Source organism: Abrus precatorius, unplaced genomic scaffold (assembly GCF_003935025.1).
Source record: "Abrus precatorius isolate BTA unplaced genomic scaffold, Abrus_2018 Scaffold8, whole genome shotgun sequence".
Lineage (NCBI taxonomy): Eukaryota > Viridiplantae > Streptophyta > Magnoliopsida > Fabales > Fabaceae > Abrus > Abrus precatorius.
In genome coordinates, this window is record NW_020874428.1 from 30,580,808 (window position 1) to 30,601,688 (window position 20,881).

At 29.9% G+C, this 20,881-nt stretch overlaps 3 protein-coding genes across 3 annotated transcripts; 2 read left to right on the forward strand and 1 right to left on the reverse strand.

Annotated features, from left to right (window-relative positions):
• The first annotated feature begins 5,772 nt into the window (after window positions 1-5,772).
• On the forward strand, window positions 5,773-6,207 carry LOC113874686 (zinc finger protein 6-like). Its single transcript, XM_027512899.1, has one exon. The coding sequence runs from the start codon at window positions 5,773-5,775 to the stop codon at window positions 6,205-6,207; it is 435 nt and encodes a 144-aa protein (XP_027368700.1).
• A 5,830-nt stretch (window positions 6,208-12,037) lies between these two features.
• LOC113874687 lies at window positions 12,038-15,714 on the forward strand. The gene is made up of 5 exons (XM_027512901.1): window positions 12,038-12,158; window positions 12,284-12,342; window positions 12,423-14,258; window positions 14,816-14,976; window positions 15,090-15,714. Exons 1-5 carry the CDS (start codon window positions 12,038-12,040, stop codon window positions 15,712-15,714), a joined length of 2,802 nt encoding a protein of 933 aa, XP_027368702.1.
• A 1,726-nt stretch (window positions 15,715-17,440) lies between these two features.
• Window positions 17,441-19,570, reverse strand: LOC113874688 (transcription factor MYB111-like). Its single transcript, XM_027512902.1, has 3 exons — window positions 19,438-19,570; window positions 19,153-19,282; window positions 17,441-18,254 (listed from the first exon to the last, which is right to left on the reverse strand). Exons 1-3 carry the CDS (start codon window positions 19,568-19,570, stop codon window positions 17,441-17,443), a joined length of 1,077 nt encoding a protein of 358 aa, XP_027368703.1.
• Between the last annotated feature and the right edge of the window lie 1,311 nt (window positions 19,571-20,881).

Genomic DNA, 20,881 nt, shown 5'->3' on the forward strand with positions numbered 1-20,881 from the left:
TAAAATAAAAAAAATATTTTGATTTAAACAAGCTGGAATTTTACTACTTTCACCCATTTTATAAAGTTAGTCGATGGGACATAAATGGGTTACCTTTTATATATTTTATTTAATTTTTAACCCAATACATCATTACATAAAAGAAAATATCCCCAAGTTTAAATAAAAAGTCCAAATGTTGACTATTTCAAAACGAAGGTAAACTGAAAATTATTATTTTGAAACATGTCAATTTCATAAAATTAAATTTAAATTCATATTGTTGGCATTTTAAAAAAGACACAAAATCTAGGTATTGAATATGAGTTTCACTTGTTAATTAACTTGAGAATTAAACTAATGAAGATTAAATTACATCGGTCATAATGGCTTAACAATTTTAAACAACACCCACTTAAATTTAGTAAATAATCAGGCAGTTCAATGAATTTGGCTTATGTTAATGACCCTAGTTTCTAGTAAAATACGTAATAGTGTAAGCCATAAAAAGTTGACCACTATTATACTTTTATCTAAAGAAAAATAATACCCAAATAATTATGTTATATAATTATTTATAGATTTTCATACTATAAGATATCTTTATACTGTTTAAATGTAAGACAATTTATCTTTCAAACATGGCGGGTTCAATCCCTGTTAGCAGATATTTTTAGAGAGTAAAAAAAGTTATTGAATATGTAGTAAATAAAGTCCAACATACACAACGAAATCGACTTATAAATATATAAATTACATTTTTGTATTTTCTTATATCAACAATTACATTCATAAATTTATAAAGTATTTTATTTTTATCTTTTTGTTGTGATATTACGAGCCTATCTAATTTAAAACTGAGTAAAATTAAAAATATTTTAAAACGAACAATTCGTACATGATTCATCACATATGATTATTTTTTTCATCTCGTGTGCCCAAATTGTGGTATATATACAAACAACATTATTCTTTTTTAACAAGGATGCATGGCAGACCACTTGAATGGTATCAAATCCACGTTTCCAATTTTATGAATAATAATAATAATAATCTAAGAAAGAGACCGGCACAGCATTTAGTGGGACTTTTGAAATAACTATTGGTCACTAACATGCACGTAATAGAGAAATCGAATAGGTAAATGCTCCAATGATATTGTCCAAGCAAATCTATCGGTCGATGTTTCTCTTAGCCTTTGGTTCTTATGAAACATCTAATCTTAACAGTGTGTGCACTTCCGTACCATATTCTCATTTGCCCTCTTTTTTTCTAACATGGATAAATTAGTGTTCCTCAGTATATCTTTAAACGGGCGTGAAATAATATTACAATAACATCAAATTGTCCCCACCTGTTAGAGGACCTTCTCTAACCACAACGATCTATAAGATTCCGTGATCTTTAGACCATTACAAGTTATATCAGTCTCATCCTGCAATAATAACATTATAACAACAACAAAGCACGCTTGCACACTTAAGATATACAATCATTCTATAATACGGACTCTTACCCTACTTAATTGATGCATACAGTGACTTAAGTATGTTATAATTTCTTAATAAGCATTTATCCCATCATCACCTCTACTCATCAGCCCCAGGAAGGAAGACTCAAATTACGGCATTTGAAAATAACAAAAAAACCCTAAACCCTAAACTTGGTTTCAAAGAAAGATGATAAATTAAATAATAGGTATATTTAAAACATAATTTCTTCAAGGTACTGGTCGAGATCATCTAGGTTGATTTTTTTTAATTTTTAATTAATTTCATTTACAAATGAATTATTATATATTTAGAATCTCTTAAATTGAACCAAATTTATTTGGTTTTAATAATCTATTTTCTTATCCTTAATTAGAATAGGTAGAGTATGTAAAGAAATAAGGATAACCTTTTTTATTTAAAATTTAAATAACAAACTAAATAAAATACACTAAGTTTTGATCTCTATAATCCAACAAAAGGTTTTATTAACCTCAATTAGCTAATAATAATAATATTTTATTAAAAAGATAAATATTTATAATTTTTTTATAATTTTAATATATTAATTATATATTTTTTCATAAAAAAAATAAAATCTTCTAACAAAAATTTGTGTGTATTTCAAGATACACGTCAATACAATATTAAAAGAATTCCAAATTAAATAAACGAGTTAAAATTTGATGTTATGATATTTTAAAATTTTCAATCCCCACTCAATAGTGTATTAATAAATCATTAAATATGATTTTTTAAAAAATGTGATCTTAAGATTTTTTTTAATTATTTAGCAATTAGTTAAATGATATTACAAAGAAGTTTTCACTTAGCACCTGTTTGGCGTACGAAATTGAATTGAATATAGAATTGAATATTAAAATTATAATTAAAATTTAGAATTTTAATTATCATGTTTGAATGTCTATTTGGAATTGAAATTATTTCATAGACCAATTCCATATAATTCTATAATAACTAAATTTGACTCACTTCAATTGTCACCCTACACCTTAAAAATTTGAATTTTTAATATCATAATTTATAAATACACTTTCACGTATTGTGTCTTCTCTTTATCTTTATGATTTTTCGTCTCGGTGATTCTTACTTTCTTCTCAAATAATTTTCTCTTCTCTCTCCTTTTCTTCTTATTTTTTTTTCACATATGCATTTTTCCTCTAATTATGTTCTCTGTATTTTCTTATCAACTCTACCTTTATGTTTATTATTAATATCATTTTTTTTATGTTCTCTTTTTTCTTGGTTTACATTGATTGTTAATAAAAGTAGTTTTTCTCAATTTTTCTTAATCTTATTCTTCCTATTATTCTTTTACGTCTTCTTTTTTCTTTTACCTTTTTTTTTCTCATTTTTTACATTTCTTATATATTTAATATGTTTACGTTACTATGTATTGCTATTCTACACTTACTGCAAACTATATTTATATTGCTATTCTGTACTTTTTACACTTGCCACAAACTAGATTGTTTATATTAATTATATAATAAATATGTTTACATTAATATGTCGTAATATTTTTCTTGAATTGTTAGATGTCAGAATAAATATTAAAAATTAATTCAAAAACTTTTGAAAGTAAAGAGAAATAAAAAAGAGAAAATCAATACTAAATGTAATAAAGTGTGATAAATATACAATAAAAAGTATACTTTTAAAACAATTATATCATGTATATAATCAATTATGTCTTACTTATTATATAAGCGTAGAAGGATTTCGTTGCAATGTTTTTACTTATTTTATTTCATAGTCTCAAAATGAGAGTTCTTAGAAGCACTTATATTTAATTTATATTTCGTAAGCGACGTATGCTTTCATGAGAAAGATAGTTCATAACATAATATTAAATTTTAATAATAAATTAAATATAAAAAATAAATATACTAAGTCATAATTTTTAAAAAATATTAAGTGATCATCTTTAATAATTTATTTAATAATTATTTTATATTTTTAATTAACACATTTTTTTTAAAAAGTTATTAAATAAAAATTTAATACAAAATTAAATTATTTTTAAAAAATGTAGATCTTACCTGACAATATAGAATTTGATTTCAATTTAGAATTTTAACTCTACATTCTAATTCTTTGAATATACTAAACATAAAATTAGAATTGAAATTATAATTCTAAATGTCAATTCTGATTTTATGCACCAAATGAGTCTTAAAGATCATTGTAGTACAATGCACAGATTGCTTTGAAGATTTTAATTAAATTAAAGGGTGTTTGAAATATTTTCAAATTACATAAAATAAATAATAAATAATTTATATTTTAATTTTTTTAAATTTAATGTAATTTAATTTTTATTCATTAACGAATAAAATGATTATCAGGCATTTAATTCACAACATTTTAATGAATGAAATTAAATCTTATAAATTGAGCCAGCTCTTTCGGCTCTAAGAAATTAAAATTTAACTTAAATGTCCAAATTGTAAATTGTGTGTGTAAACCTTCAATTATAACTATCAATAAAAAAAAAATTAGGAAGCAATCACATTTTTTTAAAAATGTATAATTACAAATGTACGATTTTAATAAGAAAATTAACCAATCAAGATAAGGTGTTCGTGTTTAAAAGACAGAGAGAAACTTTATTTATCAATCACGTGTCAAACATGTTTTGAACATATTGAGTACAAATAGTATTTGTATTATGAAGCATTTTCTTTTTTACTGAAAAAAAAAAGTGTTTGTGTTAAAGTCATAATGGTACCATTCATGAAAAACCACACGAGAAAAAAAATAAATCTTTTTGTGTTGATTAGTAATGGCCTCCAATTAAATATATTCAAGATTCCAAAGTTTGGGTGTTTTTTAATAAAATATCGTAGAGATATTATCAATTAACAAAAATTCCTTCGTTTTCGTCACAAGACGCGCGGAAGATGGAGAATAGACCATTGTTTTAATACTTACAAAACATTACTTACTTTTTTACAATGCCATTTTATATATAAATTTTAAAATAATAGAAATTAGACTTACACTTTTTTTGGGGTATCCAATAAGTGTATTTCTTAATAAATTGAAAAAACTGGCTTAAATGTATAGAATGTTGAGAAAGAAAATTAGCCTTCCGATACAATGCTGAGGAGTAAATTTTCAATGTTTTTATAGTATATATTCTTCAAATAGATAACATTTTTACTGTTTCTCTCTTATCGTTATTAAAAAAAATTGTTCAGGTTAAATATTATAATTTAATAGAAGAAGTACTTATTAATGATTAATAAAAAAACTAAAAATATGTTTCATGTTAAAAGTAGAAAAGAGGAGTCTGTGTGTTTTAAAATTGAGTAAAATTAATTTTAATAAATTTTTTAAATTATTAACTACAATTAAGATGTGTGTTAAAATCAAGCTCAATTGTAATTTTTTTTATTAAAATATGTATCTATTAATAAAAAAAATAATTTTCTAACCATAAAACAACCAACACGAAGGTACAAAGAAGAAACTAACCTGTTATTGAATCTACTGAATATGTACACTTATCATATTGCCTTCAATATTTAACTTAAAAGATCAAGGCAATATGTGACCATAATATGAAAGTGACATCATTTGAATAATATTGAGTTTTTCAAGTTTTCTATGATATCACATTATTTATTAATATTATTATTATCTCTTTTATTTTCCAAGGTTCAAGGAGTGTAATTTTCTAATATGTGAATGCATTTTTTTGTCTTTACCCCTTAAGTCATAATATATTGAATGTATTTTATTTTACCATTGAAAGTGTAGATTGGTTTAAAAGAGCAAGTTATAATTTAACCAATAATAAGTCTTATCAATGTAACTGTGTTAAAATTTTGTAAAATGAATTTCACCATTTTTAATGGTCCTACTAGACATCGAGCATGAACGGGGATGAATAAAATATGCAGAAAAAGGGGATCTTCTGTGATGTTTTCTCTCTCAGTCTCTTCTTTTCCAGTTGAAATAATGACAACTTTATGGAAAAAGATTTCGTTCTCTTTTTTATGATAATTTCTTATTATTTTATTATTCAATTAAAAGAAAAGGACAAAAAAGGGGGCATGAATTTGATTACCTGAATTAGTGGGGGCCCTAAACTAGAGGCCTTCTCATATATAGACACGAAAGCACATCTCCAACGCCAGTCATAAATATAAATACATACGCATATACATTGGAAACTTTAATATAGTAATGAATATTTATGAATTACCCCATGAGGGATATGAGATAACACCCATTTGATGATGGTGAAAAAATAATCATCTCTAAAAATTTAATGATGAAGCTATTTGGTTTCCCCTTGAGTGAGGACTTGGCTGGTGGAATTAAGAGATACCAGTGCCGATACTGTCTTCGCCAATTTGCCAATTCTCAAGCTCTAGGAGGTCACCAAAATGCGCACAAGAAAGAACGTGCTAGGCTAGCACAGTTCAGATACCTTCATCGTCTTCGTCAACATGACCATAGGCTCAGAACAGCATCAAATGGAGCACAAGGATCAGGATCTTCTCTTCATCCAAATGGGTCACTGAACTTTAGTGTTGGTAGTGCAACTAGTGCTGGTGCAGCTTGGTTTCATAGTACTGCAGGGTCACCACATCACTTCCCTTTTTCCAGCTCATCTAGGACAGTGCCCTTACAAGTTCCACCGGGTGATGATGATGTGGATCTCAACCTCACACTCGCTTGCTCCTCAGAGAACTTCAAGACCTGAATTTCCTCCAAATTAATTAACACCCATCATCTTCTTTTAGGTCTTCGGTACATAGATATATGGAACTTTGTTAATTAATAAAGGTAACTGCATACACTAATTATGTTCTCGAGGCCAGCGCCATAGCTTGCTTTGCACTGCCTTTTCACTCTATATATAGTATCTTTCTTTGTTCAAGGAATCACACGTATATTCCTTATTTTAATTTACATATAGACCTTACACAAAGTATGTAAAAATGTTAAACCAAGAAAAATATGTATATAATGAAATAAAAAAGTGTCACAAGTGTTGCCATTAATTGGGTGAAGCCAATAACTTCTCTTCGTAAGTTGCTTTCTCCTCGTTTGTGAATCACTAGCTTTTTTAGAAAATGACTGCTACTGAGAATTTGGACTTTGGACGCGATTGTGAGGGCGGGGCTTTATGATTAAGATTGGTTCGTCGGTACTGACTCTAGTTTTTTATGATGTTTTCTCCTTTAATAGTTACTTATTTTGATTCAATGATGTGCCAAGTTTGTAATATGCTTGTTTGATGAGGGATAACTATAGCTCGATCAATTGTCATGATTGTGGATTTTAAATGCTTGCACCAACATGAAACATTTGGGATCGGGTTATGGTACACATCCTCAAATGTGATTTTTAATTAGAGACACTTTCTTTGTTCAATGAATCACATGTATCTTCCTTACTATACTCAAAAGTCTTTAAAAATATTAAAGAAATTTGTGTAATTACTTAACTAAAGGAAAAAGTGTCCATAATAAGTGTTGAAATTGGGTGGAGCAAATGTAGTATGTCTCAGTAAGTTGCCTTGTCCTCGTTTGTGAATCACTAGCTTTTTCAGAAAATGACTGATACCAATTAAGAGTTTGGACACAATTGTGAAGACGGGGTGATTATGATTAATTAAGATCGATTCCTTGGCAGTGTCCATAGTTTGATCTCCCCCACCCCCTTTAATAGTTTCTTGTTTTGTTTCCATGGTGTGCCTGCAAGTTTGCAATTTCCGATTGTTTGATGAGGTACAATTATAGCTTAATCGTCATGGTTGTGGATTTTAAATGCTTGCACCAACATAATACAATTGGGATCGGGATTTATACACGTCCTCTATTGTTATTATTAGAGGGTTCAAATATTAAAAATTCATGCACTGATAAATCTCGAAAATTTTTCATTATTCATTAAATGAAATCACACTCTTAAATGTGTTAGTTGTAAAACGTAGGATCAAATATATATTTGGTTAGTAACTTTTTCTGTTATTGTGTTGTAATAGTTGGTTTATAAAACGATATCTTCATATAAGTATAATTGATCATCCAAATTTAAAGTAAATTTCAGTTGATAAATTTAAAGTCTTATCTATTTTTTTTTCTCCTGAGTCAGAATATAACCAAAATATAGAATTGACAACTTCTAAATTGAGAAATAAAGTTTGAACAAATTGGCTAATAAGAATCATGATAGCTATTCCTTTGTAAATGAAGATTTTTTCGCCGTTAACCAAAATTATGTCTGTATTACTATTTCTTTTATCAACAAAAGAAGATTTATTAAAATGAATTATACAAGTGGTATCCCTTTTAAAACTTGTAATTTATTACAAGGAGTAGAAGATTTATTATGTCAGGATTATAGTACGGGTACTCTTTCTTTATATGTGTAATCCTGATCCAACGTTCTAAACTTTTAATTAAACTCATTGAAAAAAAAAAACATGAATTCATTAGGCTCGGTTTTGAAAAACCTATATCTACTTGAATTGATGTAGGAAGATACTTATTGGATAAAAATAATCTCTTATTGCAATAGTTTAAAAAAATTGAAATACAGTGTATACGGTGAGACAAATGCGTTGTACTTAAGACTAGAGTTTCACAAATATTTGGCAAGTAATCTAATTCTACTTATATATGTAACTTACATGTGCTCTTTGCAAGTATAGGCAATTGCCAAAGCATGTTAATTAATTTAGTTTGTCTATTTATGTGTTTATTTTGATTTTTTTTCGATGATTCATTCTCAAGGATCCCCCCAATAAAGACAAAAACAAAGTATATGGTACTATGGTTGATTATGCATTGTATATCTGCATGTATGTTTGCCCTGTTGGGTTTGCCGTCAGATGGTACGTACATTCGCTTCATTCAGTCATCACAATTTTCTCTATTATTATAATTTCTGCAAGGATTATCCCATTCAGGTTTAAACTTGTTCAGAATCTTTGCATCTGCTAGCTAACCCGTTGAAATCAATCACAGGTGCATTGAATGATTGAATCTTTGTATTTACAATACTTTAGGGATAATTATATGTTTCATTTTTAATTATCTTTAACCTAATTACAACATTTTTATTTAACTAAAATGTCGATAATAAAATCAACTATGGTTAACTAAGTACTTACGATATATGAGTCAGTCCTAAATTATTATAGATCAAATTTAAATATAGTAGTGTATACATTATTGGATTGTTGTTTAATCATAATTGTAGTTTTACTTTAATAATACGTGTAATAAAAGTTGACATTAATAATTAACACACGTTATTAAAATTAAATTTAAATTTAAATTAAAAATAACGCTGACAATATTACTTAATTTTTGTCCAATTATTATCTACGATTATACGAATTTAGATAAACTTGCGTTTTGCTCAACGCTAATAATTGCGGTGGCTTAAATACGCATATAGAATGCTACAAGGCATATCCAAACACAGTGTTAGTATCTCGTGCGGGTATCATCCCCGTCCACGGTGGGAATCGGCGACGAAAACGTGGAATGAAAAATGTTTCTTGAACCTAATATTTTTTTTTTTGGAGATGATTTTCAAGATAAGTATAAATATTAAAAAATGTGAATTAATAAAAAATAACAGCATATAATAATATTTTATATAATGTTAATTATTAATATTTTAAATAACGAGAATGTTAGTGAATTGGTAGTACTAGTAAAAGAAGGTTGCACGACGCACTTATAACAGATCCATAAAATGAGGCTGGACTTTAGCTCCTAACATCTTGCTTGTGTTGCAGCTCAAGTGTTCATGTACGACAAAAAAAGGTTAAAAGTGTTCATCCAATTGGGTTGATTTCTATATAAAAGTTTATCCAATTTAATTTAATTTAATCTAATCTGATTAAAAATTATTTGAATTGAATTGAAATATTTAATTTTTAAAAGTTAGAAGTTGATAAATAATTTATTTTATCATCTGTTATGAATTATTTTATATATACAGAAACACAAATTATTTGAATCCAATATAAACAGCACAATCCAACTAAGCAACCAAATTAGCTTAAAATCAAAAGTTACAGAATATCGATTAAATAGGAACGACACTTTTAATTGATCAATTGAACAAAGTCCGCATAATTAGCGAATAGGAACGACACCAATGAGGGCCAGAAATCAACCACTTTCGTTTGTTATTATGCCTTCCAAGAAAAAAACAAGTAATAGACGTAATATTTTATTTAATAAATAAAAGCAAAAAGTTAAAATATTTTAAACATATTTCCTTCTACTTGCTTTGTTTTTTTTTCTTCGTTCTACTTTTTTTCAAAAAAATTGGACAAAATGTTACTATAATACATAATATGCAACGTGATATGAAAATTAGACATTTTTTTTCTTAAAACAAACCTAAAAAAATCGCATGCATAAAAATGATTTATTTTGTAGAAATTTTACGAAAAATAAGTTATATTGTATTTAATTACAATTATAAAAAAAATACTTATAGTCTTATTATAAGTTACTTATGTAACATTGCAGCATAAAGACATATAACTCATGAAAAATGTTTTTGTTTCAAAACAAATTATGCATGTCAAATATTAAATAAAGTATCTTAAAATAATGCAAATTTAATAATTTTAATTATATTGAATTTTTTATTCCTTTTAAAAATATACACGTCCAATTTTTTTTATTAAACACTAAGCTTGTGAATAAATTAGATTGATATTTTTTAATTTAATCAATAATTTTAAATTTGCATTCTAAATATATAATTATGTAAATTTTTTTAAAAGATATTACTGTCTATAATAGTTTTAGAGTATAATTACTTATTATAAAGTATATCTTTAGTTTAGATAAAAGATATCTTAATTTTTAATGTTCTATCTCATTTTTCCATAAAAAAGGCTTCTATCTCATTCTAAGTTTTTAATCACATGGAATTTATTTAATTCTATTATTTAAATCATTAAAATATATATTATATGTAATATTGTATAATTATCATTATTTTTATCAAATATTTTTTTTTATTTTTATACATAAATCTCTAAAATGTATTTTAAAAATGAAGTATTTTCCTGAATGATGCATAAAATATTCTTTTATACTTTAAATTTTGTTAATCTCAATTTGATTTTAATAGTATAAAAATTATTTAAAAATAATATTATTATGTGTTTATATTGTTGATATAATAAATATTTTTAATAATTTTTATTATTAATTACTTAAAATCAACCCAAAATTTGTTTTTGTAATTATTTTTTTAAAAATGAGCCGTGACCTAATTTGAAAGAGGAACAAAAAAGGGTTGTTGTAGACGTGGCAGTGAAAAGAAGGACCACATCTCCCAGTTTGGAATTTGAAATCTCATCGCTCGCTGAGAGACGTTATAAACCTTCTCCATATTCCCTTCTCATATGCAATTATGCCAAAACCCCATTTTTTATTTTTTATTTTTAAAAAAAAAACCCCATTTAATTTGCGTTTCCATTTAATGCCAGAACGTTGAACTGCACCTTCTCACCAAAGCTGTCACTACCTTCCTCGGTTCTCCTCAAATTTGATGCATTTATCCATTTTCTATCATCTATTGAATACCAACACGTTCATGGCGTTTTTCCTTTCACTGTCAAAACCTTAATGTTCTTGTGGTGGTTGCCCCAGTGCTTTATTGATCCATCCCACTGTCTTAATGTAAGCCCTTACTCAAATGCCACTGTAAAGTTTGATTTTTTTCTGCGTTTTCTATGATGGGTTCTTGTCCTTTGCTTCTGGTTTTTATATTTTTGCGTGTTTATATTTAGCTAATGCTCATGTTGAATTCACTATTTGTGATGTTTCATGTTTATATTGTGTTTAACTTCTCGGTCGTTGAATGATCTCAATTTGGTGGTGTTTTGGGGTATCTATTTGTTGACATGGCTGATCAATTTTTAGAGGTAACACTATCACTTCATAGATGGGGTTCTAGATCGGATTGGGCAAGAGAAGTAATGGTTGTATATAAGCATATATTGCACATGTCTCTATTTTCCTTTCTTCGTTATGGATCCCGGGAATCTATTAATCAAATAGTAGACTGCATGATATGTGAGGTTTTTTAGATGCCTAAGAGCATATAAATTCAAGAGATTGTTTTTTCACCAACATTACACTATCTTTCCTTTTCATTAAGATTGATATATTTACACTTGATTTTAGCCCAAATCTAAATTAGGTTATTTAAATTTGTCTACTTGATCGGGCGACTTGTATTTTTAGTTTCTATTGATTTGGAAGACATGCTATTGGTTACTTATTAACTCATGAGTTGAGTAGTATCTATTCAATACTTCTATTTTTATATTATTTCGTTTAACGATGGAATGGAAAACTTTCCTCCGTTCCATCATCAAATATCACAACAACGGTATGGTAGTTTTTTACATCCAATCCCACTCCATTCCATCCATCTCCAAACTTAGCATCAAATATATCTTGCTTGACTAACATAATTCATTTTTCTTTCTTTTTATTTCACTGATATAACACGAAGGTTTATTGAATTCTACTTTGAAAATGAGAGTTGAAAAAGAAGCAACAAAAGGTGAAGGTGGATATGTTGGTGGTTTTTTCCAGTTGTTTGACTGGACCTCAAAATCTCGTAAGAAATTATTTGCAACCAAGTCGGATTCACCAGGTACATTAAACATTGTATAGAATGTGATGAAGTGTTTATGTCTCTGGCTAATTGCGGTACTTTATAAAATGATTGGTCTATTCATTTTTTGCCTTTGGTATCATTTTATTCTTCATCAATTGCAGAGTCTTTGAAACAGAGAAGAAAAATTGATGGCAACTTGGCAATGACACATCCCTTTCTGGTGGGTGTATCGCAATCACTTCTGTTTCCCATTGATATTTTGTAATGAAACTTTGGTAGTTACTTGTTTGGTTCTTTCAGGTGGACGAAGATGATATTGGAGTAGGGATAAGCATTAGAGATAGTAACGATCATAGTTATGCTTCATCTGTTATAGATGATGAAGTATGTGGAACAAGGGCCCCTAGTGTAGTTGCCAAGCTAATGGGATTAGATTCCTTGCCCTCTTCCAGTTTGCCTGATCCATACTTTGACAGCCAATCTCTTCAAGATGTGCAGTATTGGAAGACAAATCACAATCATCTCCATGGTCATCAGATTCTATATTCTGGAAAGTTGATTGAACAGTCTGAGGGATCTTCTAGGAACTTCATGGAGACAAAACCGCAAAAGACCCTAAGCAGGCCAATTGAAAAGTTTCAGACTGAAGTAATGCCTCCCAAATCAGCTAAATCTATTCCTGTTACACACCATAAACTTTTGTCCCCTATTAAGAGCCCTGGCTTTGTTCCAGCAAATAATGCTACTTACATAATGGAGGCTGCTGCAAGAATTATTGAACCCCGCCCCCTAGCTACTGCAAAGGCTAAAACACCTTTGGTAGCATCATCAATAGTGTCATTGAGGATTAGAGATCTCAAAGATAAAGTAGAGACTTCACAAAAAGGACCACTAATTGGGTCATCTTCACTAATGTTTAAAGTTAGAGATCTAAAAGAAAAAAGAGAAATTCCTCATAGAACCAGCAGATTTTTTGAACCTTCACAAGGGTCAGCTGAGTCTAATTATTCTAAGCATCTAAAGGGACAATCTTTCAACAAAAGTTGGAATGGGTCAGCAGATGCACCTCTTAGATATCTTACTGAAGAAGGAGAACATTCTTTTTTGAAGAATAAAGGGAAGTCTGTTTCACTTGCAATCCAAGCAAAAGTTAATGTTCAAAGAAGGGAAAAGGAAGGCTTGAGTTTAGGTGGTGCAAAAAGTTTGGTGGATGAAAAAGAACATTGTGACATAAAAACCCACCAGCTTTGGAAGGCAAATGTTCGAAAAAGTTTGCAAAAGAAACCTTATAATCAAGATGCTTCTGGTGTTCTCAGGCAAAATAATCTGAAACAGAATTGCTCAACCGATAAAGATAAACTACCATTTAAGCCATTAGTTTCCAGTTTACATAGTAGAAAACTTTTGACTGGGGGGGATTCCTCTCATGGACGTCATAGAAGCTCTAGTAGTAAATCCATTGCAAAATCTAAAGCTGGATCTAAAAAATCATCAATGCATGTGACAGATAGTGAAAAGGAAGTTTTATATACTCGTACAAATAATTTCCCTAGGAAGAAGAGGTCCACAGACAGGGACTGGAATGATAGGGTTGTTGATAATTTGTTCATTGACAAAACTCAGAAGCTTGTTCAATCTAAAGTTAGTAATGAACACCATAGTTGGGCTGAAGAAGTAAAAAAGAAAGACACGGATGTAGTTTCCTTCACATTTAGCATGCCGTTGACAAGGAGCAGTTCTGGTTTTGAGACATCTGAACAAGCTGGCTTGAAGACTAATGGCCTTTTAGATCAGCATATTGAAAGAGGGTTGCTTGACACTGACAGTACAAGGTTTCCAGTAGGATACAATGGGATTGGTGGTGATGCCTTAGGTATTCTTTTGGAACAAAAGTTAAGGGAATTAACATGTGGAGTTGAGAACTCATGTGATGACTCTTTCAAAGCATGGTTACCTTCTAGTACTCCACCAACATCAAAAGATCTGGTGCCCACCCTTAATTCAGTTAACCTCATTCCACAGTTGCAACAGAAGAAAGAGCAAGATGTGACATTGACAGAAAAGTTATTCGGTAGCCCTGAATCTGACATTTCCTACACTTGTCTTCCAGAATTATCATACAAACATAGACTTGGGGTATGTGAGGATATTTTAACTCCTTTTGTTTTGGTTTATTATCCTCTTTCAAGCATGTATGAACAACATCGGCAACTTAGTTTAATTTCCAAACAATGAAAAAGTTAGGGCTGCTTATTATTTGGTAAAATTTGGCTCAAGAAGGAAAAATAAGAGATGATTAATTCTCCATTTCCCGAAAAGAAAAAAGGTTATAGTTTTTTTATGGTGCTTGGCTGGTTGGAATTTGCTGTCTATAGTGGTCTTAGCTATTCTATTCAACTTCTGCAGTATTTTCTACACTTAAGGTGGTATTACATCTTTGACCTGAACTATTTTCAAATTTAATCTACCAAATCTGACAATCCGTGCCTTAACATTTTCGTTGTTAATCATTTATGATGATTGGTTAACTCCAGTAGCAAATGGCTAATTTTTATGCAATTAATGTGAAACTGAGGTTGGCATGTTAAAACAAAATATGGTTAAAACTACTAGTAGGGACATTTTTATTGAAAGTATCAACTGCATTATATTATAGAATTACCCTAATGTTAATTGGTGGCACATATTCACAGGTTGATGAGATGGGGGAGTGTAAGAGCAATCTTGTGGATGCAGAATTATTCAATTCCCGACAGCCTAGTTCAATGTCTGTTCTTGACCCTTCTTTTTCTACGGAAAGCTGTGAATCTTCATTCCACACAAATGATTCCAGTGCAGAAGATCAAAACAGAAGGTAAAAGCAGCACTAAGCTTCTGCTTGAACATAGGCGATATATTATTTCTTTTGAAGTTAGTTATTTCACAAGTCAGAACTGAAGTGCTAATCGTTACTATATCTACTTCCAGGAAACAAGTTGTGGGCTTTAATTCATCAAGGAGGCACTATCCTACAGGAGCTGATATAGAGTTGTTTGATTCAGCTTGTTCAGCATCAGCAAAGAAACACACAAATGCATTTTCTCAAATGAAGTTTGGTTGCTCAAGTAGTAGATGGGAGTTGGATTATGTGAATGATGTATTGTGTAATGTGGAGTTGATGTACATGGACTTTGCTCTTGGTAGAGCTCGTGACATTGTGAACCCTCACTTGTTCAACCAGTTGGAGAGTCGAAAGGGAAGGTCTGAGAGTGATGGTGGGAAGAGTAGGATGAGAAGGAAAGTCATATTTGATTGTGTGAGTGAATGTTTGGACTTAAGATGCAGGCGTTATGTTGGTGGGGGATACAAAATGTGGGCCAAAGGAGTTGCAATGGTAAGAAGAAATGAATGGTTGGCAAAGGAAGTGTACAAGGAAATTTCAAGTTGGAGGGATATGGGAGATTCCATGGTTGATGAGCTTGTAGATAGAGACATGTGCAACCCATATGGACGATGGCTAGATTTTGAGGTTGATACTTTTGAACTTGGTGCAAAGGTTGAAGACCAAATATTTAATTCTTTGGTTGATGACTTCGTGGCCGAAATCCTGTAATTATAGCATCTCAATGATTGTGATTTTCTTGCTGTTATGTATGATTTTTAGCATTTCACATTGAATTATAGTTATTGTGTGTGCCCGCCCCTTAATGACAAGTCGCTTGTTAGATATTTATGAGAGACAAGAGACAAATGTCTCGCTTTTCTTAGCCTTTATAATAACACTTGACACTAATTCCTTCATTGCTTTTTATCAGTTGACTTAAAAAAATCATCTTTTCTTGTGAGTCTGAAACAACATTAATTACAATTTCTAAGTTATATCCTTTTCATGCTCCCCTAATTGTCAAGAAACAAATGAGAGAAATGAATTCACGTAGCCCTCTACCCCATCTTGTAAACCTCAATCATTTTCCTGAGAAAATTTATAGACAAATATCCAAAGTGTTTTTAGTATTTTTTTTTAATGGAATTTACGTTTGATAATTAAATCAATTTTCATTGTACAATACTTTTACTTGCGGTTAGTTTTTAGAAAAACTTAAAACAAATACGAAGAGATAATATGAGTGGGAGATAGTTCTCAATTTCCTTAAGGCAGAACGTGAACGACTAGAGTGTTACTTGCAGGGATAAATTGTGAAAGATGAAGAAAAAATTAATCCACGAAAACGAAGTGGTGTTATGTGTGAGAAACTAAATGTGTCATAAAATGAAAATAAAATTGGCTACGTAAAAATGAAAATAAATATAAAGGTTATTTGATTTGATTTGATGGATGGATTGAAGCGACAATTATGAATAGCAATTAAAAAAGAAAGATCAATAATATGCAAATTGATTTTTTTTATTTTGGCACTCTTTAGAATGTATATAGAATATGAGAGAAAAAAGAAACAAATATGATGGTAATATCCTAAGAATTAATGAAAGTGACGTGAGAGATATATATGAGATATCTAGTGACTATAGGATCTTGCGATCGTGATCGGATTTATTGAACTTTTAATGTATGAAAGAAAAATTAGCGACTGAGATTTTCGACGGTCATTTTGCCAACTTAAGCCTTAAGGTACTCCGATTAGGTAAAAATTTAACCGTAGAAAATAAAAAGAAAATACTATTTTTATACGAGACAAAATAGAAAAATGTGTTATAATAATTACTTAGAGATATTTTTATTTTATTTTATACTTACCATTTCATCCATAACTTAAAGTAATCTAAATAGCAAATGTGTTATAATTGTATTATATTTTTTAGTCAAAGATGCAATTTTATTTGAGTTAGATAAGATTATTCTAAGCAGTAATTAATTTTTTTAAAATATTTAATATAATTATATTTATTGAAATTACATGTTAAGTTAAAATAATTTCTTATAAGTTAAATATACATGTTTGGTGATAATTTTAATACTATATAGCATCGATAAAAATAAAAAAAAATTATAGAAAAATAACTTTAAAAAATATTTGTGTTACAAAAAAAGTTGGATATTATTAAAAAAAATAACTAATTATTCAGAAAATTTGAAATATTAAGTAATTATAAACTCACAAATAATACAATTTTTTTTTGTTGGTACATCTAGTACACTCCTCTCGATAAACAATTTTCACTACATTTTGGAATCATGATCCAATGAAATTTTCTAAACTGCACCGGCACAAAACGAGTTTCAACTTCTTTTAATATCTTTGGGAACACATCTAGAAACTGATATCTTCTGAATAAACTTTTATTAAACTATGCAAGTCATATTCCCCAATTGAATTCAATCACTGATAAAAGCCACTTCCTTCACAATTGCTAGTACCCCAAAAGCTTGTCACATTCTGGTCTTCTTCACAAAGATCCCAAGGACTATAGGATTGAACACTACCTTCTAAATGCATATCAGGCCACTGATGATAATCATACACAGAATTAACTGAAGAACAGCTATTGTTCCACTCTCCACTTTCTGCATTTGATGAGCTCCAAACACCACCCTTACTCTCCTCATAATTTCCACTCATTATATCCTCTCCAATTAGTCCACAATTATTTCTACTAAACCCTTCTTCATTGCTTACAATCCCACCTTGGTTTACAAGCACCCCATTTTCAAACATGTAACTAAGTTTCATAATTTCATCATCTAACCATTGATATGGTCCCAAGGCTTCAACTCCTAATTCCATGCTGGGGCATGAGGCTGTTATAGAACCATTTGTGTTGTCCACAATCTCACAATAAGCATCCAAATTAGTGTAACCCTTAATGTCATCATCATCATTCAAAGTTTGTGAAGTGACATTTCTTTTATGCATTGATGGTTGAAGTTTAGGCACTTCTCTTGTGTTCTCTTGTGAGGAGTTTTGGATGAAAGGCATGTTCTTGTCGTCTTGTGTGGCTTGTTGGGTTTTTATGCTTCGACTCGTTCTTCTCTTGGAAGTGGCTGCTACGTTTACAGCAGCCATGTCAATGGGAGGAAGGGACTCATTTAATGACTTCATGAAACAGTAAATTTTTCTCCTCAAATGAGAGTTCCAATAGTTCTTTATTTCATTGTCCGTGCGACCTGGTAAATGTCCTGCTATTACTGACCACCTACAACCAAACAACAATTTTAAATTTAAATAAATTCTCTAAAAGTAAAAGAAATAAATCTCAAAGTATAAATTCTTTGCATTTGATCTTGACTTACAAAATGATTCAATTAAGGATAAATACACTCTTAGTAAGAAAAACCCATTTTAGGCAACCTTTTGTTGTAGGAAAAAATAAATGTAGAAGAAAGAGGAACCTCTTTATATCCCTCCCACGACAAAATGTAATAAAACAATTATATAGGGGCTTAAAATATAAATTTTTAAATAAAATTCTATTATCTATATTATTTTTTTAAATACTTCTACTTTATATTTATTTATTTTCTCTTCAATCGCATCAGAAGATAAAAAATTGGAAACACGGATGGTATCCTCTCTACTGTGGATTGCGGGAGGATGAGCAAAGAAATATTTCTGTTTTGAATTAAATATATTCACATTTCACACAATTTACTTTTGATAAAAAAACTATTGGACGAGTCATCAAATGATACTAAATTTTAAATTTAATAAAACGATATATTAAAAAAATTATATATAGATAAACAGATAGATAAACAAATATTATTTGGATAGTCCATTGAGTGTATACGTTTACAGAGAAATAGGAAGAGAATAAATAATAATAATAGACGTAACAAAGTGATTTAATATGATAGGAAGAAAAAAAATAGATGAAAGAATATGTTAAATATGTGTTTATATTATCTTATAAATTAGAATGAATACATGCAAGGTCCTCTCTATCTGCTGTTATGATCTATATCACTCAAACAGCACGTTGGAATGGCGTTTTCTAACTGAGTATTCATTACTTCAACGAGTGAAAATCATTAAATTCCAAGTTTTGAACAGCAACAGTTAAGAGAATTTGTTATGGGAGGGAAGAGGCGCACCTGTTACCGAGAACAGCATGCAACTTGACAATGATCTCTTCCTCTTGAGGAGTGATGTTCCCTCTCTTCACGTCTGATCTCAAGTAGTTGATCCATCTCAGTCTACAACTCTTCCCACATCTTAACAAGCCTTCACATGCACAATAATTTACATATATTATAGCCACTTCAATCAATTAATCAACCAAGTAACACAAACAAATCACAAAATCTTTAACTACAAATGCACCCCATGATGTGCGTGTACATACATATATGCATACATGAAATTATGGATAAAATTACCTGCATTTTTGGGCAAGGACCTCCATGATCCCTCACCGTTTTCTTGGATGTATTCAGTTAAAATCTTATCCTCTTCAGTAGTCCATCTTCCTTTCTTCAACCCCACCTTCTCACAGCAAGGAGCTCTCCCCATTGGACCTTTGGTTTTTTTCTCTTTAATGGTGTTTGGGACACACACAAAAAAAGTACAGTGAGTAGTGTGTTACTCAGTACTCACAGGCGCCAAGACAGATGGAGTAGCTGAGGGTACTATTCATGAATGAAAAGTCATTGCATGGGACTGCACCCTCACTGTAGCAAATATATAAAGGGAGTGGGAACAACGACGTGGACGTGTGAATCTTTAGTAGAACTACACAAGTGAACATAGGTTTAATTTTCTGACAGAAGGGTTGGATTTTGCAGGGTAGAATGTGTTCCTATGTTACCTTTTTTAATCGAGGTTGCTACTTAATAGGCCCCTCACTGCCACTTTGCCACCACAAGATCAACTTAAAAAAACATATTTGTTAAGATTCTTGGATAGGATCTATATTACTTCCTTGCTTTGGCCCTTCTCTCTGTCAGAGTAATAAATGGGTTTGATTCTAGGGACAGACATTAAACCTACTATTCATAATAATTTTCATTTCTTATTTACCTACTTCTATCGCCAATTCCGCTTCTTTCCCGCGTTATCAATGATTGTTGGTAGAACTTATTTAAGTAGTATATATTTTTTATGATGTCATCAGTCATGTAAGTATAACGATAGGGTGTGAGAAAAGTTAGAACCAATGATGAAAAAGTATATTTTGAAATAGGGTCTGTGTAAGTTATTTTATGGAGAGAATTTTTTATACAACGTTTTAACTTTCTGAATTTATTTAGAATGAGATTATTCATTCTCTAAGATAATTTAGATAATTTTTTGTAATATCTTCACCCTCTTACACTCTTCTCAAGGAAGATTAAAATTACCAGTTTCATTATTTGATTCATAAAAAATCAATCTTATATATATATTTCAAAGATATTCATTCTTCAAATGTCTGTCAAATTAAGTGGTAGAAATAACATTTTTGTAAAATTATTAGGTAAGATCATTTATTAAAAAGATTAAAACTATGCGATATGCGAGGGTGTAAAGAGAGGACACAATATAAGATGATGTGAAATTACAGGGGTTGTTAATATTGCACAAAGAATGATGAAGGAAAGGTGTGGAACGGTTACAGTGGAGAGGAAGGTGAAGAAGAGTGTACTGTTGCAAGATAGCACTTGCTCGCTCAGTTTAGAGTTCAGAGGCCGACATCTCCGTTGACACATTGATAAATTTATTTCCATGATCGCGAATACGGTTAAGGGGTGTTGTTTGGATGTTTGATAGAGATGAGTCAGAGATTCATAGCCATGAAAAAGAAACGACGAAAAGGAGAGGGATAATTAGACAACTAGTGGACAT

Coding starts and splice junctions, on each gene's coding strand:
- LOC113874688 (XM_027512902.1), bottom strand. CDS start 19,570: ATGGGGAGAGCTCCTTGCTGTGAGAAGGTGGGGTTGAAGAAAGGAAGA. Junction 19,283..19,437: donor GTCCTTGCCCAAAAATGCAG/GTAATTTTATCC, acceptor GTGCATGTGAAG/GCTTGTTAAGATGTGGGAAG. Junction 18,255..19,152: donor CATGCTGTTCTCGGTAACAG/GTGCGCCTCTTC, acceptor GTTTGGTTGTAG/GTGGTCAGTAATAGCAGGAC.
- LOC113874686 (XM_027512899.1), top strand. CDS start 5,773: ATGAAGCTATTTGGTTTCCCCTTGAGTGAGGACTTGGCTGGTGGAATT.
- LOC113874687 (XM_027512901.1), top strand. CDS start 12,038: ATGAGAGTTGAAAAAGAAGCAACAAAAGGTGAAGGTGGATATGTTGGT. Junction 12,159..12,283: donor AACCAAGTCGGATTCACCAG/GTACATTAAACA, acceptor CATCAATTGCAG/AGTCTTTGAAACAGAGAAGA. Junction 14,259..14,815: donor CATACAAACATAGACTTGGG/GTATGTGAGGAT, acceptor ACATATTCACAG/GTTGATGAGATGGGGGAGTG.